Source organism: Synchiropus splendidus, chromosome 3 (assembly GCF_027744825.2).
Source record: "Synchiropus splendidus isolate RoL2022-P1 chromosome 3, RoL_Sspl_1.0, whole genome shotgun sequence".
Taxonomy (NCBI): Eukaryota; Metazoa; Chordata; class Actinopteri; order Syngnathiformes; family Callionymidae; genus Synchiropus; species Synchiropus splendidus.
In genome coordinates, this window is record NC_071336.1 from 28,534,051 (window position 1) to 28,558,913 (window position 24,863).

Here is a 24,863-nt window from a genome sequence, read left to right on the forward strand (position 1 = left end):
CAGTCTAGTTGACCACATTCTGTACTCGAGAATTCTTTCTCAGGCTGTTTTTATTTTGTGTGGAATGAGCGGTTGGTAACCGTTGTTGACGCTCTTGCAGCGGCCGCAGCAGGTACGCGTTTCCCACAATGCAAGAGCAGCGAGCGCGTCCGTGTCACAGCAAAAACAACAACAGGCTACTGTGGAGCTGCAGCTGCATGGACCGCGACCACAACAACACGCCGTTTTCCCCCGTCAGTTTAGCTCCATTCCTGACGCAACATGCAAGTTAGCAGTGCCATGTGAGCTCGGATGCGCTGTGGGGTTTCTTTGCCAGCAGAACTTTTAACAGTCCAGTTCTTTGACGGAAAACGGCTTCCATGCTAGCAGGCTAGCTCGAGTCCCTATGTTTGAGTGTCTTCCGGCAGCAACGGCGGCGGCGGCGGTGTCATGAACAGTGGACTCCCAGCTTCAGCTGCTCCGCTCGGGGGTGCCGGGATACCCAATGTCAAGGTGAAGTTTTGCCGATACTACGCGAAAGACAAAACCTGCTTTTATGGAGACGAGTGTCAGTTCCTGCACGAGGATCCGTCCATGTCAAGCCTGGCGCTGCACGGCGGCGGCGGTAGCCCAGTCCCGTTCTCCATGGCCGGGGGTGGCGGGACTCCAGCGGGGTACTCCCTCGGTGGGCCCGCGGCTACGTGTGCCGGCGGAGGTTCGACCATTGTGCCTAAGAAGAGCGAGCCCATGGGACCTGCCGGAGCTCCCCTGGATGGGCCTATGCTGAGCAGTGAGTACGGCGCGGCCTCACTCGAGTGCACTCGATGACTTTACTTTGTGGCCTTGTGGTGCTCCGCCGAAATTTAGCCCGGGGATCCACGGAGGCCCGAACATGTGCTAACTTCTCGTGCTCCGGGCTCTGCGCGAGTCCGCACGCTTTGTGCAGGTATATCGTGACATGTAGTATTCGTCTGTAACCTGGACAGCATGCAAGTGAAGCTGTGCTCGCACGGAAGAGGCCTGCGGTGGGTGACAGCTGTGAGTGGGCAGAAATCCGCCAAGTTAGCCCGTGTAGCATCCACTTAGCTCGCCGCGGCTCATGCACTTTTAAATTGACCGCGTTTGCAGGTTGTAATAACTGTGTGGCCAAGTAGCGGCTGTCAAAATTCCTTCCGTCGTTAAGTCATTTCGTGCTGGATGACACACACATATTCACACATTCACAACGGTTTACTTGCTAAACTTCTCGGCTCCGAGTTGACGCGTATGTAACTAATAGAACGAATCTAAGCGTTCAAAAACTGCATGTGTAAGTCTTCCGTTTAACGCCATTTTGCATTTGTGGTTCTATATTTCGTGCAGTAACGCGAGGCTGAAGTAAACCACACCGCATGTCTGAAAACAAAACACATAGACCAACTTTTTATGCCTCATAATCCAAGCTCTCACTGTCGCTAGACAGAATCAAGATATGAATACCACAGTTTTACAGTTCAGCCCCAGAGAGATCTCAAAATCGATGTTAGTGACCACAGTTTCTTAACAATCGGCTGCTCCAAGGTGATGTGAATTGTGACAGTCTGCAGAAGAAGATCTCTTACCTAACAAAAGAAAACATCTGCCCGTGAAGTAGGGTGACTCGGTGGTCCTGTGCTCAGACAAGATAAGCGTAACGTTTTCAAGACTTGGTCACTCTGTGACTGGGCAAACTGCCTTCATGGATTTCGACTGACATTCTCTTATTTCATATTAAGCTGTAATGGATTGCTGCGAGAAATTGTTTTGTAGCAGTCGGTCTAAGGCAGATCGCAATCCAAAAAGAGTTGTGGCAGAAGGGAAGGTCAGTGTTTTGTATGTCCAGCTAAAATGCGTTATGCTTTCATGTCAGTCTCACTAAATATCTCGGTCAGAGAGGAGTTGTTTACTCCATGTTGCAATACGGTCATTGCAGGGTTCTTCCCAAGAATCAGGCAAGTGAATATGCACACAGAATTTCACAATGTGCTCAAACTATATTTATTTAGGAAGTGCAGCTGCAACGCAACGGCATGTTTACGTGGGTAAAATGGCTTCATGCGTGTATGCGCTGAGTTTAACAAGCATCGGGCTGATGAAGACGCCAGAGGCTGACACCTGCAATGCCTTAATTCTTTTGGTTTTCTCACACAGACAGCTGTATTTGGTTGACATCGTTTTCTCTCTCCTCTAGTTCCAGGTATGGAGGGTGCACCCTTGAGCGATGCCAATCTCACCAACTCTTACTTCAGCAGCAGCTTTATTGGGGTCAATGGATTTGGAAGTCCTGCAGAATCGAAGTACTCAATGATGCAGGTACCAGTATTGTGAATTTCACTTCAGTAGTCAGTGCAATATACGTGGCTGAAAAAGAAGTGGTGCATGCACTGGCTTGCAGTGTTTCTTGTTACATCTTTGAAAAGACAATTTTCTATGGTAATAATGTAAACAATTCTATTTGGTTATTGAAATTCTTCCTTCTGTTCTGCTGTTGGCTCATTTTATTTTTGTTCGGAAACCTCGAATAAGAGCTTGATCATGCGCAATCTCTAATGCCCTTCTATACAAAAGCACCATGTAATTTAATTTTGATCTCAGAAAACATTTGTGTGTCAATTTGCAGCGAATAACCACCAGCAGCAGCTCTCCCAGCCTCCTCAATGATGGTGCCAAGAACTATAGCCACAGCACTCATGGTAAGACTTTGTTTTATTTCTTTTATTTTTTTAATTTAATTTAATTTTTTTTGTTCAGACTAGAACCCAACTTCACTTTGTAAATTTCTGGTCTGTCACAGATCCAGTGAACTCTCCCACATCTTCACTGTTCAGTGATTTTGGTGCTCTCAGCATATCCCAAAGGCGAAAGGTGAGCACAGCACACTTTTAGAAATTGTCAATTTAATGGCTGCTTTGTCCTTAGCTTTCTGCTCTATGTGTGTGTGATGTGTGTATTTGCGCCACTAGGCTCCTAATCCAGCAGCAAGCGAGTTCATCCCGAAGGGAGCTCCTCGGATGGCAACTATGGCTCAGTCGAATGTCCAGGCTTTTCCTTCACCTCTCTTCCAGCATCCTGCTCTCAGTGGCTCCACTGCTTCTGCACTGGCTCCAGGTGAGCTTTCCATCTGGAGGAAATAGTATTGTCCCCAACTATTGCTGGATTCTGTCAAGTTAATGCAAGTATAAAAAGAGTGTCCCATGACTGTCTCCACATGTTGGTGAATGTTCTAGTTCAAACTGGACAGTGATGGCTCTGGTAGCATCCAACAGGAGTGTAATAACTGCAGTGTATCACTTTCTGGGCTGTTCAGTATTGAAGAACAGGGTTGTTAAAATAAAGGTAAAGTCAGCAAATAAATCAAGTTGTGTTCATACTAGGACTGGGACTTTCAAGACATTAAAGTCATCAGTTAATTACAGAAAAATCAAATTAAATGAAACAGGTTTTCATGTTTTTCAATGAACCAACTCAAGATGGAAGCACAAAACATGTTGCACTATCCACTTAATTCAGCAAAGAGTTTGCTCATCACCGGGTAACTTCCACTCTGATGTTTAAATGGAGCAGAGCCGACAATGTAGTTAAAATATATTTTATTGTCAGAGCGCCTAATATTCCTCCGATTAGAAAGCAGTGAGCTAGTTTTGTGAACGATTGTTAAAAGTTTGGAACTTATCTGCGGTTTACTCCTGTCATCAACGTCAGACATCCCGTCAATAGCAGCACGCGACTCACGAGATGTGGATCACTGCAAGATTACGGTGGTATACAAATATGGAGGTTGCGAAAGGTGCGAATTTGCATCATATTCTGTGAAATTACCAGGCGGAAACACAATTTAATGTGTACCAATGAGATGACACCATGAGTTGGGCATTATACAGGCACTAATAATGCAGTCAGCAGTGCAGTGGTCCATCACTCCCTCGCTCCCACTTTTACTTGGCTTAGTGTAGATGCACATTGTGACCAATCACACGCGACTTCTGCCAGGAAAGCAAAGACAGAAAGCTCCTCGCGGCTCCAGTAGTTCCCCTTGAAGATCTGGCTCTAGAGCCTCCACTTGTTCAACATTCCGCTGCAGTTATATTGCAAAGTCAATCAGTGAATGGTATTTTTATGAGAAAAACCCTGCCTTGCGTGTGAGGCTGTGGGAAATGATTAAACAGCACACCACATGCTGAATGCGTGAGACTTCAGATCTTGTCTTCAGGGAACGAAACTTGGCACCGAATGTTGAAGTGACTTTTGATACTCTCTACGACCAAGACATTTTGGTCGGTGCCACCAAAGTTCCGTTACTGTTATTTGAATGTGTCTTCAGTTCGTCCGACGTCTGTTTACAGACATGTTCTTTTTGTATGGCGATTTTCAGGCATGTCTTTGTCTGCTGGATCTTCTCCTCTTCACTCTCCCAAAATTACACCTCACTCATCTCCTGCTCCACGTCGGCGCAGTCACACCCCAAATCCCGTCAACTACATGGTACCCACGACCGCATCGGACCAGGGCGCACACATAATCCAGAAGGAGACCGTGGGAGGAACTACCTACTTCTACACTGATAACACCCCGGCCCCAATGACTGGGATGGTGAGCTCATCTTCTAAGGACTTTCTTCTTATATTGACAGTCCGAGAACTTTAGATGGGGTCTTGCATTGTTCACTGTTTCTGAGTTCATGTTATTGTTGCTGCCGGTTGTGTTATAGCTACGCAACTGACTGCATTGCAGTCTCATTTCTCAAGAAATGGGAAGCTTGATTTTTTTTTTTTTTTTTTTGTGGTTTTGCCACAGGTGTTTCCTACCTACCATATCTATCCCCCCACTGCGCCACATGTTGCATACATGCAGCCGAAAGCCAATGCACCGTCCTTCTTCATGGCAGATGAACTCCGACAAGTATTTTCCCTCTTCTTTAATGGACCGTTTCATCATTAGTTTATCGTTTTATCGTCGATTGTCACACTGTGTTGTCCTTGCTTGCAGGAGTTGATCAACCGACATTTAATAACCATGGCCCAGATCGATCACTCAGAGAACCCAGGTGAAGGCCCTGCATGATCGCCTTTTTTTTTCTCCTGGTTATGTGACATTTGTTTTTTACTGAAGTCACTTCTGTCTTGGGCAGATGTACCATCTGAAGTGGACAGCTATCACAGTCTGTTCCCACTCGAGGCCCTTCCCCATCCAAACCGCATGCAGAAAACCAGCAACTTCAGCTACATCACCTCCTGCTACAAGGCAGTCAACAGTAAAGATGACCTGCCTTACTGTTTGAGGAGGATACATGGTGAGATCCTGCTTGGAGTTCTGATTTTGATCAAGCCATTTTTCAAGTTAAGTTAAGTACTGCAACCAAGAGGTATCTACATTCACCATCTGTATGTAGATGTTTGTATTGAACATGCATTTAGGCCCAAGTTGTACACATAATCCAAGTTCATCTTTGGCTGTTTTGCACAAATGTGAAAAATAAAACATTTGTCTTTGATCTTTTCATTTAGGGGCTTTTCAAGTTGTTTCTAACATGCAGAATATTTGTTACGGTCACTGGCTTTACACTTTTTAATTGATGTGCTCACTTGAATGTGGATTGATTAATTACAGAATAAAAGATTAGTTGGTGCAAACAACACATTTATTGCATTAACTTTTAACATTTTTTAGACCTACGATATACAATATGTCAATACCAAAAAAATCCATGATGAATGAGACAAAGAGGTTGCACTGATGGATACGTTTAAAGTCTAAAGTTCTTCAGGAGAAATTTGATTCATTGTGATTAATTCATTATAAAAAAACTCTAATTGATATATATTTTTATTATCTAAGCCCACCTCTGGTTTTAGTTGTATCGAGCTCTTCTATGGAAATACAGTTTCATGCATACTACAGGACTTGACCCCTGAAGATTGCAATGTACTGTCCTTTCAACAGAATCATGAAAAAATGTGGAAGAGATTATCTGATAAAGGCAACATTTGTTGTTGAGAGTTTGTTCTCTAATCTTGTGTTTTCACTATTTTTCTCAAGGTTTCCGTCTTGTCAACACCAAGTGCATGATGTTGGTGGACATGTGGAAGAAAATTCAACACTCAAACTCAGTGACCTTGAGGGAGGTCTTCACCACAAAGGCCTTTGGAGACCACTGTGAGTGAGCTTGAGACGTTCTGCCACATGACATCTGCTTGTAGTTTGCTGATTTTAAACTGTCCTCCTGTTTCACCTTAACAGCCCCATGCTGTTTGCTTGCAGCCTTCCTCCCCCTGAATCCCTCTGAATTGTATTAAAAAAAGAACCCTCCCATTATACATTAGTGTCTTAGTTTACAGTATATTTAGTCACTTTGATGGTGGAGTCATGGATCGTATATTAACTATACTTTTGAAATGAGTGAGTCTTCTCGATAGCAGAACATGTACGGCACGCTCACACTGGCCTCATAGTGCTGAGGAAGGCAAAAGTCAGACAGCGCTCCATTTTTAACTCCACTCACACTATCAGAAAGTTCAATCAGACCAAAGCATATTTCCGTCATAATGTTGTGCAACATCTGATATATCTATAATTATATTACGTAGATGAACAAAATTCCTGTAAAGTTTGAATTTCCGATGGCAATCTTAACCAACTGCATTGCTTTGTCAATTCCAGTTCTATTTCATTTTGTTGCCAAACATAAGGACAAGCAAACTAAACTGGTTTTATCTGACTCTAGGACCACTGGAGGCAACTTTGGTTGCTGGTTGTTTGTCTGACTTTGCTCCTGGTTTCTTCTCAGCGTTGGTTTTCTCTTACGACTTCCATGCGGGTGCCGAAACCATGTTCAGCAGGCACTTCAATGACCCAACAGCAGACTCGTACTTCACAAAGCGCAAGTGGGGTGAGTTGTCTTAAGTGTTAACCACAATTGCAGTGTTTACAATTGCAGTGTTTATCACATTGCTGGCCAGACGACCTTATCTTCATCAAACTGTCAGTGGACTTGCCGTGGATTATAGAGCGCACCAGAATATTATCCACACTCTCTTAATTTAAGAAGGATAATGGATTATGTCCATACATAAGCAGTGGTGATGTCTGCGCCCTAGAAAGGTCAGTGGTGCACCCTGTTTCACAATGCGTGAGGATCACTTCTAAACTACTTTTAGCCTGACTCACAAAAGAAACTTGGTAATGTTCTGAAATTGAATAATGAACTCCTCACATCTTTTATTTACATTAAAGTGTTGAAAATGTTTTCACCCGTGTGTCCGAAGTTCCGACACCACAGCCGGTCTCAGCTGCTGCTTCTCGTCTCCGGTCCTCCAGGAGATTCGGCATTTTGAGCACTTTCAGATAAATTAAACGTCTGTGAGTTTATTGGTTTGATGTGGCGAGGCTCAATATTTTGGCAGCATGACGCTCTTTAGCCTGTAAAAATCCATATATTATCCATGTCGTATAAGATGCAGGGTTCAGACCTCGAGGAAAAACTACTTACAGAATGGATACAGTACACAATACAGTATATTCCCAACTAGATATTAAGAGATACACCAGTGCCCCTGGCTCATATTGTCTGAAAGCTGCCATCTTGCTCGACCTGTGGAAGTTTTCATTGCATGAGGTTGTCGAGGAGAAAATAGGTTTAATTAAAGTTATATTTGTGCGGTAGACTGTGACTCACAAAACACATGGCTCACACACTCAATATAAATTCCTCTGACATGGGGAGCATATAAAGTTGAAGACAACTTGTGTATTAGAGACCACAGCTTTGGGTGTAAATTGAGATTTGGTTTAAGATGTAAAAGTCTGTTTTGCTTGTGTGACTTCAATCTAAACATCTTGTGGTTGATCCAGGTCAACATGAACCCCCGCCTCCACGACAACATGCCGGTCTGCTCCCGGAGTCTCTGATTTGGGCCTACATTGTCCAGCTCAGCTCCGCACTGCGCACCATCCACACAGCTGGTCTGGCTTGTCGTGTCATGGACCCCAGCAAAATTATCATCACTGGCAAGACCAGGTATGCAAACACAAGGGGACAGATTGAAAACGCAAGCGCCTGTGGCCATATTCACCTCTTAATGTTCCCATCTCTATAGGTTACGGGTGAACTGTGTTGGTGTTTTTGATGTCTTAACCTTTGACAACAGTCAGACCAACCATCTTGCTCTAATGCCACAGTACCAGGTAAAACAAAACTGCACTTGATGTGATTCTGAAATGGACTAAAAACACTTTCTTTTTTTTTTTTCTTCAGCAAGCTGACTTGGTCTCACTGGGAAAGGTGGTACTGGCGTTGGCGTGCAACTCACTGGCTGGGATTCAAAGGGAGAACTTACAGAAGGCTATGGAGCTGGTGTCCATCAACTACTCCTCAGACCTCAAAAACCTCATCCTGTATGACACCAGTCTATATATGCATTATTAATCTGAAAAATAATATCCATGTTTTTGTTATTTTGCACATTATTTAGGGGCAACTGGACGTGACACACATTCATATTGATAGATCCATGTGTAGAATTAAGACGTGGAATCACATTTCAACATTAACGTGTTTGTGTTGTGTTTCTGTTCAGGTATCTGCTCACAGAACAATCCCGTCTGCGCAGTGTCAATGACATCATGCCAATGATCGGAGCCCGATTCTACACTCAACTGGATGCATCACAGATGAGGAACGATGTCATTGAAGAGGACCTGGCGAAGGTATTGGTTGAGAATGTTGGTGCTGAATGTTTTTTGTTTTGTGTGCACAGCTATTTTTTTTTATCACGATCATATCAATTTAGATCACTAAGAGGGAAGTTGCCTCATGTATTCTTCACACTAGTCATTTTGGTTTCCCGATATTGGCGTGTCAAAAAGTTCTTCTGTTGCTTTATCTACAAGACCCAACTTCCCTTTGGTCGTCACAGTACATGTGATCTTAAGTACCTACAATGTTATGAGAAAATCTTCGCTGCTCTAAGTGAAAGAAAGAAATAAGATACTGGATCAAATAGCGGCTCAGTGAATGTTCATATTTTAAATCATCGTCATCATGTAAATGTTCATTCTTTGGTGGTTTACATTGTTGTCTTAGTGCATGAGAATGTGTCTATATATTTTTTTTAATTATTATTTTGTATTTTTTTACAGGAAGTGCAAAATGGCAGACTCTTCCGCCTGTTGGCAAAACTTGGCACCATCAATGAGCGACCTGAGTAAGTCACCTGAGCAGAGGGAGGGAGAGACCCTGATGGTGTGGCGGCTTTCATTCAGATTTTTGTTGAATCAGGTTCCAGAAGGACCCGACGTGGTCAGAAACGGGGGACCGATACTTGCTGAAGCTTTTTCGAGATCATCTGTTCCATCAGGTGACAGAGGCTGGAACGCCCTGGATAGACTTCAGCCACATTGTCTCCTGCCTCAATAAGGTGAGACCAAAAATACCATTGGCTCCATGAAATAATTGTTTATTTGAAGAATGCGTTATGGAAGCAACAAGTGAACATTTTCAGTACATTAAAAATCACTATTTTGTAAGGAGCCTGTCCAGATACATCCTTTTACAGATTGATCAGCTGCTGAGGTTTTTCTGCATGAAAGGAAGGTTGCAAGGACATATTTTCTTGGCAGCAGCAATGGATGTTTAAGGAGTACAGAACCCTGACAGACAAGAAATGTGGCCAAGCATGTTTTTGCTTTGTAAAAACTTGTTCCTCTTTATATGGAGCCAGCAGTTATATGTTTTAAACTGACGCATGTCACACTTCGTCGTGTCACATGTGAACCTGCGAGGGTTTAGTCTCCTTTTCAATTGAGTTGTCTCATCAATGCACCACAGCTAGAAGGTCCTGGGTTTGAATCCTTCTTGAGACAATTTTGGGTTATGTGTGGGCTTCCGTCCAAGCACTCCGGTTTCCTCCCGTAATGTCACTTGGCAGCGAAATTGTGTGTCCACGAGTTGTCTGTGTGTGACCGGCTGACGTGTCCAGGGTGCCCCTTTTCTCATGTGTACACTGCACTCACTCAGTCACTCCTGCTGCTCTGTTCCCCTCAGCTGGACGCTGGTGCTCCAGAGAAGATCAGCCTGGTGTCCCGCGACGAGAAGAGTGTCCTGGTCGTGACGTACTCTGACCTGAAGCGCTGCTTCGACAGTACCTTCCAAGAGCTGCAGGCTGCCGCTTCTGGCTCGCTGTAGCGCCCCCTTCAGGCGCGGGCTTGGCTCACCCCGTCTTGGAGCACATCATTGCACTACAGCAGACGACCAGGCCCAAGAAGTTGACATCAGCAAAGCAGCAGAGCTCCGTGAACCTCAGTCACTTACACTGTCCACCAGGAAGGCTTTTCTTCACGTTTCTTTCCCAAATTGTCCCAACAAAAACATGGCAGGTCAGACAAACCCAGAAGCTGTGAGAGAGACGTGTCTGACATTTTTTTAAATTCTTGGGATCAAAAACATAAACGGCTCATGAGGTTTTGGACTATCTCCTGCTTTTATTGTTTCTTTCTACAGTTGGGAGGGGGGAGTGTTTTGAGGAGGATGCACTAAGATTTTAATTTTTGTCCAATTTTTTGGTTGTTATTTTTATGACCATTTGTGCGCGTGTACAGAACACACATGGACTTGATCACAGGAAATGTCATGGAGCTTTCAACTGACTCTGTTAGGAGACCACTCCCCTTCATTCTGACGCACTAGTAGACGGGACACACCACTGGAGGACTTGGTGAGACGGGCTGGCCTCTGTCTGAGGGCCATGGTTGAGTTTCTCTCCTCTGAACCACTGGTTTGGGTAGGAAATGTTCTGAAAACTGGAAAAAGCTTTTGGTTAATGACACAAATAATTTGTCTCTGGTGAGGCAGAGGAGGGCTAATATTGTGGAGGTCCTCGTCTGCTGCTTGTCCAGGGTTTGTTTGAAAAGCAGCGACTCTGGAATCATGAACTGGTCAAATGGACTTTTTTTTTTTTTTTTAAGTTAGCTTGTCCAGCACTTGGTTGTAGCCCCGTGACCGGGCCTAGTGTTGAGGCGGAGCCACAGCTGCCTCTACGTGGAATGTCAGCATTTTGTCTCGTCTCAACGTTACTCCGTTTTGGTCCCTTTTCGCCTCCTTTCCCCAGACCTGGTTTCCCTTCAGCGGCTGAAAGCCGACTTCACTGATGATGTTTTTGGTTTTCCTGTTTGCTTGGTTTTGCATCATGACGCGGTGGAGAACAGAGCTAATTCACCTTTCTTTGTCAAGCCAACTTTTCATTCTGTGGACCAACTCCAGCAGGGATGGGGGGCTTCAGAGGGCCAAAGGAAGATCTAAAAACTATGCGCCAGCAGTTTTTACTTTTGACTTTTTAATATGGTAAACACACGCACACACACACACACACACAAACTTTTTGCTGGAGACGGAAAACGTGCTGCTTGTTGTTGCTCTCAATTAGTTTGGAGTTTCTCTCAGAATTGATGAAGCTGTTTGAGTCCGATGAGTGAATGTCATAGTTTCATCAGTGGCCCTCTTGTCCAGCCAGGTGGGTGAGACACAGCGAGGTGGGCGGAGGAAGATGTCAAAACTCATCCTGCAGGGAATTTCACGTTGCCCTTCAAGACAGATAATGTTGTACAGTCTCGCCCAACCCTGTCCTCAGTTGCTGCCTCATGCCTTTTTCCCGCTCTTATTTAGCTCCAAAAGCAAATTGCCAATTACAGTTTCTTTGACGCCCCAAACTCCAAAGTGCACGTCTGTTTTCAAGGGCAACATCTTGACAGAGAACTGTCAGAGTGAAGTCGTGCTATTTTCTCTGTGATAGTCAAACAGAAGCTCATGTTTGGTGAATGTGGTGCTGTAGAACTCCCTACCAGACACAACACCCTCAGACTCACACATATCCGCCCAGTCTCTGCCTACATGTGTGCAGATCACAATCCTCCTTATCGCAACGCACACACACACACACACACACACTCCGTCGTTTCTGGTAACATCCCCTCCTCCTCTCACCACACAATCACAATCTCGGTATGTTTTATGCCCCTCATGTGTTTATGGTCTCAAATTTTGCAATATTTGTGTGTACAGCAGTATTTTAATAAAGAATACCAAAATTGACATGCGCAGATTTGTCTTTTGTAGACTCTAGATTGATATTACTGATGTATTAGTGAGAAAATCCCAAGCAATATGAATAGAAAATGAATTAACGCAAGGCTGGTTTTCACTCTTTCAGTGTCGTCGACATCCACATCCAAGTTGTTAGGGATGTAACCAGCAGGGAAGGGTGACTCTTCCAGTCTTGCAATGAGCTGGGATTGACCTGATGTTGTGCCTCAGCAGTGCATGACTCCTCACTCAGAGTCCAGTCATTTTAAAGTAGAGCTTGAACTTTCTGTAGTGATCGAAGTGAGCAAAGTTGACTTCACCAAGTCATGTAGTCAAGTTGAGGTCACAGCTGGAGCATCATGTTCCCCTGAACCACAGCTAAACATCAACTTTCTCAGTAGTGTTGACCATTTATTCTGGTTCCCCAATGATTTCAGTCTTTACATCGGAGCTTTACAGTCCTTGTGGCTGAAATTCCAAAGCTTACTTCCTCGTTTTCAGTTCTCCGTTCGACGTATGAAAAGGTCACCACACTACACTGGCAGCTACCTCTTGGATCTGGCAGAAGCAGGCCATTTTGGAAAAAAAAAAAACATGATTTCTCTCTGTCTTCTTGAACACAAAACAAGAGCTTAAAGACAAAACTCCAAATGTTCAGGTGAATTGCCTGCATAGCTGTTTAAACACAAATAATGTTTATTATGTTTCTGTTCCAATATTAAAGTTGTTTACTTCTTTAAATGTTGTGAGAGTAAATGCAAATGGGGCTAAAATACATCTGAAAACTATTTAATAAACAAGCTAAATTCCAGCATTAAAGTACATTCTTGTGTTTCCAGCATGTTGTGGCTTTAGACAGGTCAGATTACTGCAGGTACCAAGACATGACATACATTCAGCATGAACGTCGTCAGATTACAGGGTGATTTGCTGTTGAGCAAATACAAGTGTCACCTGTCAGTACAGATGGAATCATTGAAGAGACGGGCAGAGAAACGCAGGAGGAGGAGGCCGCGCCTCCTCCCACTCGCTCTGCAGCGCTGACTGCTTTTTGTCTTGGAGGCTGCTGTCGTCTTCACTCAGGAGTGTCTCCGTGATTTCCTGGGGGTTGGTGGAGAACCTGAGGAGGAAACAAGTGATGTTTGGTCAGAGTGGGTTTAGTTGTCAGCTCGACCTGGTGGCCCTCGTGCAGCCTAGAGCAACCCCAAACTCAGTTGCTACGTGTTTGTATCGCCACTGCTTGAGTTTGTCTGCTTGTCCGCAGTCAAACATAGCTTGGCCGCCAGATTACTCTGGTATATGGCGGCCAAGATACAGTCGAGAATCAGGCGTCCATCATGTTTTGCAGATGCCCAGACGCCCCCCTAAATAAAAGCCTGCTGGAAACACAGTTTCAGTCCACCCACTAGACATTCTCCCAGTGACAAGGTATCCTTCAAAAATATTCCTGGATTCATATGGAGATCCGAATCACTCCCAAAATTAAACCGTCTCCCATTTGACATCCTGAGAATTTCATTCAAATCCATGCATAACATTTCAAGTAATTTTGCACACAGATAAACCAACACTGTCGGAAAAACACAACCTCCTTGGCGGAGGTAGTTATTTGTGAGGTCTGACTCCTTCAGAAGGGAACATCTCTGCAAGTGGACACCCATCAACCTGGTCCACTCGAATCCCAGGTTACACTGCCTCACAGCGACCCTACATAAGCAGTGAATATCAGTCTCATAGCGTGTATTTGTGTTGCTGTTAGAGGATGCTCCGGTGGCGATCCAGTATGAAATGACTCTCCTCGGAAGGTTGCGTTGGAGCTTTGTGAGTGATTTTCAACTCGAGCACATGTCACAATAATTCAACATTGACGGTGTCACACTGTCAACACCTGCTGATGCTGTTCTCCCACAAAAGTTGCCGCAGTTCCTCAGATGGCAGGATCATCCCGCTGTCGCTCAGCTCCTGGTGAATCAGACAAACACAGTCACACTCCTGAGAGTGTCTTCTGGTGTGGCATGTGTGTTTGTTTGCACCTCCGAGGCGCTCGCTTCCTCGCAGGGCGGTTCCTCAAACATCTGCAGTGTTGCCAGGCTCCGCATGTAACTGTAAAATGTGGATTCACGGTCAAAACAGAACTAAGAGTTTCTTAACACACTTCCTCTTGAGTCTGAGGCGAGTTTCAGTTGCGATCATTTGATAAGAGCAGTGAAACGAAGTACCCCAGGTTCATCACGGCGAGTGGGCTCTGCTTGAAAGACCCACCGCAGACTGTGCCTCCAGATCCCAGGGGGATGTAGTCTTTACCACCCTGAGGAGGAGAGACAACCATGCATCATATCAGTAAAAGCAGGGAAAGCAAAGACAAGCGGTGTCTCCGAAAATAGTCTGCAGCTGCAGCGGCTGAATTATGCAAAACCAGGAATGCCCAAAATCCCATTTGCAGGTTTCATTAAACTCTTATTAAACGCTGCCAGCCACATGTAAAATTAAACTGTGACAGGAAATGACATCACATTAGCTCTTTCCGACAAGATCGCTGGAGTCAAATAAAATACTGAGCTTCATGTTTTAAACCCCTGAACAAGTTAAATGAGATTAAGTTAAGATCTCCTTGTGCTATTCGTCTAAAAAACAACATTTTTTCATCCAGTACGACAGTTTATATGTCGACAACCTGGTTTTTGTATGTAACACATGAAACTTGCTCCACTTGATAAAATTCTGTAAAAAGGGTTAACTATTATCTATAGCTGGCAATATGGAAAAATATCATCAGACCTGGCATCCATTTGTCAAGTACATTAAATGAGACTCATAAATTCTGGACTCTGTTTTGTGAACATTATGGACGAACTGACCTTCCTTGGACTTTTCATCTACGGACTGAATGTTCCACCTGGCTACAGTCGCTTTTTATTTATTTATTCTTAGTTTAATTATGTTTTATTTATTTATTTATTGCTGTTGTTGTTTTGGTTTCGGCCTGGTGCTCTTTGTATGTTTGTTGAATCTAAAAATGCATAAATAAAATAATAATAAAATGGTAACCTTTCAAGAGAAATTAATTTTTGAAACGGCAACCACAGTGAAGACCAGAGGACCATGTTAAAAAAACAATGCCTCACCTGCTGCACGCTGGTTTGCAGCAGGTCGCCCAGAGTCTGCACCAGGGTGGAGAAGGTGGGTCGGTCCGTGGGACTGGACTCCCAGCAGGCCAGCATGGTGCTGTAGCTGCAAACACAATCCCACATCGCATGTCGATTAAGACCCTGGTTTACCGTGGTGGAAGCGGTGGAGCAGGAGAGAGCTACATCTCAGGCGTGCTGTACTCAGGCGCTCGCATTCTGCTCCCTGCCCTCAGCCGGTGGCAGAAGTCCTCATCGATGTGGAGACCGGGATATGGAGACGCTCCTGTGGAATCAATCATTCACTCCTGCTTATTTAAAAACTTTCTCAGACAGTTTATCAGAAGAGAGAGAGTTACTCAAACACCAAACATCAAAATAGACACTAGTTGCTAAATGACAGTGATAAACATGTTTTTTTTTTTGCAATTAAAGTTCATTTAAACAAAGAAGAAAACGTCGTACTTTGGCCACTTGAACTCTGCTGCTAGCATATGACTGCTGAGCTAATATTTTGTCAGATTAACAAACCAAAAAACAAGAAAACCAGTGTATTAACCTTTGTTTACTCCTAATCATAAGCCTAAAAGACTTTTTAAGATATTTCTTTTTTACTTTAAATATAGGTGTCAACATTTCTAAAAAGCCCCATGAAGCTAACACATTGTTTTTGACTATACTTGCCACTTTTAGGCAGACAACAATGAAGCCATCAAAAAATATTGATTTGGTCGCACAGTTCTAATAAAATATCGGCAGTAAAACCACGGTTAATCTAGTGTAGCTGCTGCCTCTCGGGTCCCTCTATCCCCACAGTAGTTCATGGACTCAGAGACAATGGTGACCCCTGTTCTAAGTGTCACAACCACTTTGACTTTTGTTGGTTGTGACAGCTGATGAAAGGAATCTTACCCAACGAGAAGATCTCCCACAGCAGAATGCCGTAAGACCAGACATCACTCTGGGTGGTGAACACCTTGTCAAAGATGGACTCAGGAGACATCCACTTCAGAGGCAGACGGGCCTGAGCAGAGGAATATGTCAGAAACGTTTGGCTAACTTAAAAAAAAATAAACGTTTTAGATGTGTTTCTTCTCTCATCCTCCGCCTTCTACATCAGTTTCATTCTATATAAAACAAAAAAATAATAAAAACAGAAAAAGAACCCTCTGGATCTGGAGGTTTCTTCCCATTTTCCCCACCAGAGATTGGACAAAAAGCATTTTCACTTAACCTGTTAACACTGTTAACACCACTCACATCGCCTTTGCGAACGTAGTCAGGATCTTTGTAGATGTCTCTGGCCAGGCCAAAGTCACAGATCTTCACCACGTTACTGTCGGAAAGCAGAACATTTCTGGCGGCCAAGTCTCGATGGATGCACTGATAAGGACACGTAAAGTCACGAAAGCAGCGGAAAATACTGTTCAAATAACAGGGCTGAAGATCAGACCTTCCGAGAAGCCAGAAACTCCATCCCTCGCGCGACTTGGAAGCTATAGGAGATGAGATCCTCCGGAAACAGAGGATCCTTTTTGTTTCCTTCTGCTGACAGAAATAAAAGAGTTTGAATCAACATCGTGATGGAGGGAGTGGAAGTCATCACCTGCTTTACCTTGACTCTTGCCCGCCACCTTTCGAGAGTCAAACTCTGAACGGGCCACCTGAGATTGAATTAAGGACGATCCAGTTAATCGGGATTATATTTTCACATCATAATTGTCTGAAATGTTTGATTTTGAACCTGATGTTTCTGATGGGAAACTCGTGCTGCGAGAGTAAATGAGGGAAGTAACATTTGCTTCAGAATTGCAGCTACTTTTTAAAACCCCAAATTGCAGAAGTCGGTTGTGTGTTTATGCCCGGCACTGACTGGCCGCAATGATTCAGTGCTGCTTTGTCTCCTCACCATCTTCAACGAGAAGACGGAAACGCTTACCCTGTTTTGCACAAACACCTCTCGCTTGTTCTTCAGAAAGGCTGACAAGTTTCCGTGGCAGCAGTATTCCACAATGACCATCAGGGGACCTGCACACACACACACACACACACACACACACACACACGTCATGTACCAAACAACATCGCAAACTAAGATGGAACAGCGACATATGTCAAGGTTTGTGCTCCTTGACAAGGACAACCATTTATGTTTGAAAGTACATGACTTAAAATGTGTTTGTCTAAATCTGGGACTTGACTTGGGACACCTGAAAACAAAAAAAATACAAGTGTAAACAAGTGACTAAGTTGTTTATGACCATTTGTGTTGATAATTCAGATTTATTATCTATCTAGACTGAGACTACACATCTCAAAGAGTGCCACAGGAGGTCTTTTCTTCCTGTGACAGTAAAACTGTACAATTCACCTCTGTAAAAATTTACTGTGAAAGATGTTTTGGTATGTTTTTTTCATCTCAATCTGTTTTTAAAATTTTTTTCACATAGCCCTTTATGTGCACTATGTGCATAGTCTTCTTTCCTATTTCCTCCACTGTCTGTTAAAAAAAATAATATTTTGTGTTGAGCATTTTTATTTTACAATTTATTTTGTTGTTTACAGATCATGTTAATTTACAGATAGAATTTCCTCCGGATTAATAAAGTTTTTCTGATTGTGATATGGCGACTAGCGTGTCCACACACACGCACGCGACACACCTCCTGGTTTGGTGCAGGCCCCAAGCAAGTTGACGACGTTCAAGTGGTGACCAATATAGTTCAGGATCTTCAGCTCAGACATCAGAGCGTTGTATTCACTGGCCGTGGCGCCCTCTGGTGAAAAAGAAGGAGAACTGTCGGACACTTCAACCTGCCACTTGATGAAAAGACAAGTGGAGCTGCTGCCTTGGTACCTTTGAGCATTTTCACGGCCACAGTCTCACAACCAGCCTTGCTGTGGATACCGAACGCGGAGGCCTGCATCACCCTCCCGAACGCTCCTCGTCCCAAATTCCTGCCTGAGAGGCAAGAAAGGCACGGGTGTGTTGGTGCGTGCCCTTCATCAGTTGTGCTGTCGCCCTCCCTGACATCATCAACAGCCCATCTAAGAGGATCCTCCGCCGCTAATGTGGAGCTGATGAACGCGGTAAACACACCCTGCTGGCTTTGATTAGCTTCGGGCACCAACACACACACACACACACACACGGCCTGATTAATGGAAAGAGAGTCCCTCCCAATAATAGTCTGATAACATCCATGAGAAAGTCTCACTTGCTCCTCTCGCATCCTCCTCACGCTGCTGACTGGATCCTCAGAAGAGCGGCCTGCACTCGTCCTCCTTTACAGGCCCGTGGTTTGAACATCCACATGAGTAGTTTATTTCTATTTTACTCTCACACTGAAGCACACTCACTACAATGGGGGACATCTGACATGCTGTTTTTAAAGGCAAATATTTGAGGCGACAACCCCATATTGTGAAGGAAAAGAGAGAGAGAGTTTTCACAACTCATTTCAAACGGTACCTAATTTCAGTCGCTCTCTGGGGAACTCCCACTGGGTGGAATCATACAGTAACCTCTGGCACTGCTCATCTGGTGCACCTTCTCCCGAGTCCAGTACGATCGACAGGTACTCTGGTTTGGTCCGGTTGGCCTGAGGGATCAAAGGAGATTCATTCCGATGAACTAATTCAGTGAACTAATTTATTGCTTCACTGATTCCAAACGTTTTGGGATTGTAACATTATTGGATCATGCTTCTTATTCAATGCTCTACGACTGTGATGCTTAACCATAGGGCCGGGGCCCATGGTTGGGTTGCGGGCGCCTCCTAGAGGGCCGCTAAAAGTTTTTTTGTTTTACACCTTTGCGCCGCGAGACGCTCAGTTTTAATACATGAGCCACGTATGGTGGCAGTAGTGAGTTACTGAATTGACTTGACAGCTGCAAATATGTGTTCTTGAGAAGAAAAAATGATGAAGAAAATGACAGTAAAAACTGTGCATGAAAGCAACTGCTAAAGCAGTTTTGAAAAACATTTTATGGCGATATTTTCATTTACAATTTTCTTATATCTTCTTATTCAACTACTACTACTTATTTCATGAAGTTTAGACTTGTTTTTATTATATTTATTTTATTTCGAATTTTATTCATTTCTTCCAATTTTCTCAACAGTTTGCTGCTGGTTGGACTTGTGAGTAGATTCAATATGGTTGTTGATCACAAATGAAATCAAGAGTCATGAATCAGTTCTGTTACTTGAAAGGGCCCCGGGTCCATTTGTTCTGGGAAAGCTGGGCCCTGAGATCAAAAAGGTTAAGAAGCCCTGTTCTACGAGACTCTCACCTGGCGCAGTTTACGAATTAAGACTGTGAGCAGGAGCCAGAGGAGCGTGGCTGCCACGCAGGTGCAGGTTAGGAGGGGGATCTCCAGGTAGGAGGCTTCTGATGGACCTGGACACAGAAGGATCCATCAGTTGTCGAAGGAGATCACATCTCTAAGATGTGGCATAACTAGGGGTGAGACTCGATTGAAAAAAAAAATGAATGGTTTTAATCTCATTTCAATATTTGACACCAGGATGATCTTAAACATGAACTTTTTGCTGCTTAAAGTGCACTGAACAACATTGCTTTTAACCTTAAATTTACTGTCAATCAGCACAATCTCATTCAGTCTGTTCCTCTGTGTTTTTGTACATGACATCACATTGTATAATGTGATGCACCTGGAATTAGAGACTGAAAAATGTGTGTTGTGTGTGTAAAGAATTCATCTCTAAAAGTCCCATCTTTAGTTATAACTAAAGATAAAGATAACCAGTCAAACATGGACGACATGTAGCTACCGTAAATAATACATAAATATTTGTAGAAATGGTGTCTACAAGTAGCGTGTTATTGTAAAAACCTGGGGGCCATGATTGTTGCAAGATGTACAATTTAATTTGCATTTCTGTGTTGACACAAGGCCTAGGTGGCATCACATAAGAATAACTGACTGATATCTATTTATTAATGTCATCAGAGAAGGGAGGTAGTGGGGCACAGGTCCAGAAACAAAACACACTCACTGTTCTTGACCGACACGAAGGCAGAGCTCTCAGCCGAGCCCCGCTCATTGATGGCCTCACAGGTGTACCAACCCTGATCCTCCACAGTCACCCGGCCAATGTGGAGGCTGCCATCCTCCTCTGATATCACGATCCCTTTAAAAAAAGGAAGCACAGGCTTCAGTTTCTCTCAGAAAAACACAACAAGCTATATCTTACCTGAGCCTTGCAGCAAAGCGTTGTCGTTCTTGTACCAAGTGATAGTTGGGGGTGGGACACCGTTGGCGGGACAAGAGAGGGTCACCGAGCTGCTGACATTGACCGAGCAGTCGGTCAAGTTACGCAGCAGCACTGGAGGTTGCAGTTCTGGACGGAAGGTCAGACACAGAACAGCTACACAGGGAGCCCACACTGATGTGTACTGTCACTGTTATCTACAGGAACGGCTGAAACATTCAGAAGAAACATGCTGTGCTGTTTCCTGCTTCATGTTAAATAGTAAACACTATACTTGTATATTAACTATTCAAAAATATTTAGTTTTATCGTTTTTAATCAGAGATAAAATAAAGACAGTTTTTGATAGAAAAAAAAGTTCAGGAGGAAAGAAGCCAACTTAACATAAACAACATAACAACAACAAAGTCAAATTGACATAATGGAGCCAGGGATTTATAATTGTTTGCATTTGCAGCCAAAGTTAAGTGAGACGAGTAATTGATAATTAAATGTAAATCGCATTTTTGCATTAAAAACATACTTTCAATGACCAAGTCCATTACCTAGGAACCTTCTCCCCGAGTGTCTGTTTCCGCTGGGACATTTTTAAATGGACGGAACGCTCGCTGATTGGTGCCTTTTTGCCTGACGATCGTGTGGCGTCACCGCAAGTTTGTTCTTGGAAATATATTGAGGTAAATGTTTCTGCATTTTATTTCAAATGGAGCGAGTTTTACTGTTACGAAATAAGTGGAGGTTGTGCCAAATGAATATATGCTGCATTTATAGGCCGAGCTTTGTTTATTTACCGAGAATGTAATAAAAATAATATGCAAAATAGCACTTAGCTTCTGTTTAGTTAATTGGCTTTACATATTTTTGTAACGCTTTATTGCCTTGTCAGGCTTAAATACTCGCACAAAGGTATACTGTTCACTGTTCACTGTATACTGAACTGAATACTATATATATATATATATATATATATATATATATATATATATATATATGTATGACAGAGATACAATAGTTTTTTTTAATACGTCAAGGTCCGGACGCTAAAGCTGGTCTTTTTCTTTGCCCCACACCAGCTTTGAATATCTGTATTTGTCTCGAAATGAAGTAAATAATTTAAGACAAAACTATCATGTGGCTAAGATTACAAGTACTGAGGCTTATGTTTTTACAACTTCCTGTAAGAGACTGTTCTATAAATGGCCCCTGGCGTGAACAGTGCACCAATAATCTAACACCTTTCTTTGAGCAGGCTGACGTGTTGTTTGTTGAGGAAGTATCTTGAATACCAAAAATGGAGTGTGTATCATAGTTGTGTGGTAAGGAAACCGATACATGATACAGTGAAACTGAGGCTATTTTTTGCCACATTTTCTGGACGAGTGCCACCCATGGAGAGTATTTGTGAACACACAGTAGTGACACATTTTTGCTGCATGACTGTGTCCTTTGAATAAACCCACGAGTCATCGACTGTTTTGTCATGGTTTGTTTTGGCTACAGTGACCCATGACTTCAACTTTTTCTAAAAATACAGTGACCATTAAAGGCTCCTTGTTCTTGGATTGTAAGACGTTAGACATATGTAGTTCCTATTTTTCGCGCTACTCTTTTCACAACGTTGTAGTTCCCCCGTGCGTCACTCGACTGACTCCATAGTCTTTCTAGTAAAAAGTCCTGTGAGGATCCCTGGGGAGGAAGTGTACGTGTTGTGTGGAGAACAGCAGTAAAAGACATGAAGAAAAGTCACTTAACCAAGGCGCTTGATTGTTGTTTCCCCTATCTTCCTCCCGGACAACAATTGATGATTGTCCATGGAGGCTGGGTCCTGACAGTGTGTGATTGGTTGATTGTTCCTCCGGTCCTGTGCAAGGGCCTGTAAATGTGGCATTGTGGGAAGTGCCATTGTGAGCTCTTCCTCTAGACAAGAGCTCATTCCCACGTGAAAGAGGTGCAGTTCTGGAGCGCAACAGCAAAGGCAGGGTGGGGCCTCAGGAAGCCAAGGGGACCCAATTCCCAAGCAAGGATGGCTCGGCCAGGATGGATGTTTGTTTGTTTGTTTGTGAGTGTGAAAACATGGGGTTCTGAAAAGCCTTAGAATGCTATTTAAATCTTTCCTTTTGCTAGAGAGGTTTTGATGTACAACTTCCAAGGTCTTGACAGATCACGAGCGTGAGAGGCACTGATAGAAAGAGTCCATCCACTTTGGGAGATGTAAAATGACTCACTCTAACTTGTAAAGGTTTAAGTCCATTTGTGAACTGGGGTCAGCTCTAACAGCCCAACCCCAGATTCTGGCTTGTCCTACTGACGTAGTGTCACATTTAAAAAAAAAAGAGAAACAGCAGTCCATTTGAAATAGAATGAATATAAATGATGTGAAATTGACCTAAATCTGTGTATCAAAAAAGCCACCTACTTGTGACGACCACCTGCGTGTCAAGGTGCGTCCTCTTCCCAGAGAGGAGATGATGGGTGGAGCATCTGTACGTCCCAGAGTCGTGGGATGTTAGGTTGCTTAGCAACAACCCAAGAGAGTTTGAGAACTTGCCAGATTGGAAATCGAGACTCAAGGGGAAGTCGCTGGGTTGCGCGTGGCTAGTCCCGTTCAGTCGTCTCCAGGACGGTGTCGAGTACAGATATTTGTTGGCGGTGCAGGTCAGACTCAGGTGGCTGCCCTCTCTCGCGTCTTCGCTCTGCCGCACACTGAAGCCTCCAGGGGTGTCTGAACAGAGGAGGAATGTCACATCACAGAAATGTTTTTTCACTCAGAAGCCCTCTCCCTGTCTGGACGTGTGTCTGCTGTGTGAAATGTGAGCTCTGATTCAACATATCCTACATTTTCGGACCTTTGATGACAATGTTGAATGGCCATTGTGGGTAAAAGCAGCGAGTATAATACAGTGAAAAGGTTTTTTATTTACTTTAGCCATTTGACACTTCCCGTGGAAACGGCTCAAGAGTTTCCTGATGGCAGATAGTGTTTATCTTTCCCGAACACCCCAAGGCCTCCCGAAATAAAGCGGACCTTCCAGTCCAAGGAAGTCCACTCCATGGGGAAGTGGAACGATAAGAGCTCCTGGTTCCTGTTTTACTCCAGCTCACACACTTTCAGCGCCGTGAGGCCTTGCACACTGACCACTTAAAAGCACACAAGACTCCTGCGTGCGTCCAGAGGTGAAAAATACATACCTCACGTCACACACGTAAACGCGTTCTACTGCCAAGCTGATCACAGTCTGTGCAGCTCTGACCTTATAAAGCTCAATGCCCTCAGTGCCCTAGTGAACAAAATAAAAGAAAAAACTCTCTAATATTGCTCATTCATTTTATTCTAAATATATGTGTTGGTCTTAGTCTAGTCTTGTGTGAAGGATGAAACAGACAAATGTGTCCTGTTCTGTTTCACAAATCAACAATATAGGCTTTGAATTCAGTTCATGATGTGAAAGGGTTTTGTGGAACAGAGCTCCATTGGCCTCATCCATATTTGAAACCATCTGTTCTGATCTTGCAGTGAAGAGACCCACGTGATGGATGTTTCAAGAGTGGAACAGTCAACCATGAGAGGAAGGTCATACTCAGCCCTCAGCACTAAGAAGCTCTCCAGGTCGGTTGTCATTGTCAGGTATTGAAAACGGTTCAAAAATCTGATCTGTAGAGATGAAACTGTGATTAGTCATGTGATCACCGGTGATGTAGAAGTGGATGTCCAATTGATCTGAGCCTGCGGAGTTTGAGGCGATGCAGCGATAAATTCCTGACACAGAGGCTCCCTCCACGATCAGAACCCCCACCACCTGCACAAAAACACAAACACACAATTTGCATAGACTCACTGAAGAGATAAAAGAAGTGACCAGCAGCTTGCTAAACACGGTTGCTGAGCTCAGCAAGTATTAACCACCGCATGACTAGCTGGACACACCAGCAAGTACATTTGTGGCCGTCGACACATTAATGCCGTAAGAACAACAACCTCCACACATCAACCATGCACAAAAATGACCGGACGTACATCACATGACTGACCACGAAGACAACACCGTGTCATCACAAACCAATAGCCACATTAGATCATCTGCCATGACAGCAACAATGGTCACCACTTCAAATGAAACTGCAAACCACTACACCATCAACAAACACCACGATAATACCATCTCCCGTCAAATAACAAGCACCGTCTGCCATCTGAACTACACAACAATGACTTGCACACCAACAGCAACCACCCAAAATTGGCATCATCCTTAAGCATAAATTGAATTTCATCTTAACACACCTATTGACACTTGACCAGTCACAAGCTCGACTGGACATCACCTTCACTGACTGGTGCTCAGAAACTTCAAAGTACTGAATCCTTGAATTGTTTTTTTTTTTTTTTTATTCCCAACACCAGCTCAAACAAGTCATGAGCTCATCAGT

General features: G+C 43.7%; 2 protein-coding genes across 5 annotated transcripts in view; one reads left to right on the top strand and one right to left on the bottom strand.

The window, feature by feature from the left end:
- Positions 1-128: 128 nt before the first annotated feature.
- On the top strand, positions 129-12,073 carry pan3 (poly(A) specific ribonuclease subunit PAN3). The gene is made up of 18 exons (XM_053860324.1): positions 129-769; positions 2,189-2,310; positions 2,618-2,690; positions 2,792-2,862; positions 2,961-3,105; positions 4,370-4,587; positions 4,792-4,896; positions 4,984-5,041; positions 5,126-5,287; positions 6,034-6,150; positions 6,782-6,883; positions 7,846-8,011; positions 8,091-8,178; positions 8,249-8,388; positions 8,571-8,700; positions 9,133-9,197; positions 9,272-9,410; positions 10,037-12,073. Exons 1-18 carry the CDS (start codon positions 430-432, stop codon positions 10,175-10,177), a joined length of 2,382 nt encoding a protein of 793 aa, XP_053716299.1. The 5' UTR covers positions 129-429; the 3' UTR covers positions 10,178-12,073.
- Positions 12,074-12,120: 47 nt separating this feature from the next.
- flt1 (fms related receptor tyrosine kinase 1) overlaps positions 12,121-24,863 on the bottom strand; it is a 28,287-nt gene continuing 15,544 nt past the window's right edge. Inside the window, exons 10-28 of one of the 4 annotated variants that reach the window (XM_053860321.1) lie at positions 24,124-24,232; positions 22,852-23,157; positions 20,418-20,564; positions 20,220-20,354; positions 19,493-19,599; positions 18,668-18,797; positions 18,053-18,157; positions 17,859-17,972; positions 17,135-17,223; positions 16,811-16,859; positions 16,649-16,743; positions 16,456-16,578; positions 16,108-16,219; positions 15,382-15,481; positions 15,196-15,301; positions 14,290-14,378; positions 14,104-14,173; positions 13,959-14,032; positions 12,121-13,190 (exon numbers count right to left, since the gene is read on the bottom strand). In XM_053860321.1, coding sequence (XP_053716296.1) covers positions 13,043-13,190; positions 13,959-14,032; positions 14,104-14,173; positions 14,290-14,378; positions 15,196-15,301; positions 15,382-15,481; positions 16,108-16,219; positions 16,456-16,578; positions 16,649-16,743; positions 16,811-16,859; positions 17,135-17,223; positions 17,859-17,972; positions 18,053-18,157; positions 18,668-18,797; positions 19,493-19,599; positions 20,220-20,354; positions 20,418-20,564; positions 22,852-23,157; positions 24,124-24,232 — 2,208 coding nt within the window. In that variant the 3' untranslated portion in view covers positions 12,121-13,042. The remainder of the gene's footprint in view (positions 13,191-13,958; positions 14,033-14,103; positions 14,174-14,289; positions 14,379-15,195; positions 15,302-15,381; positions 15,482-16,107; positions 16,220-16,455; positions 16,579-16,648; positions 16,744-16,810; positions 16,860-17,134; positions 17,224-17,858; positions 17,973-18,052; positions 18,158-18,667; positions 18,798-19,492; positions 19,600-20,219; positions 20,355-20,417; positions 20,565-22,851; positions 23,158-24,123; positions 24,233-24,863) is intronic. The other 3 variants (XM_053860318.1, XM_053860319.1, XM_053860320.1) reach the window with 3 other exon arrangements.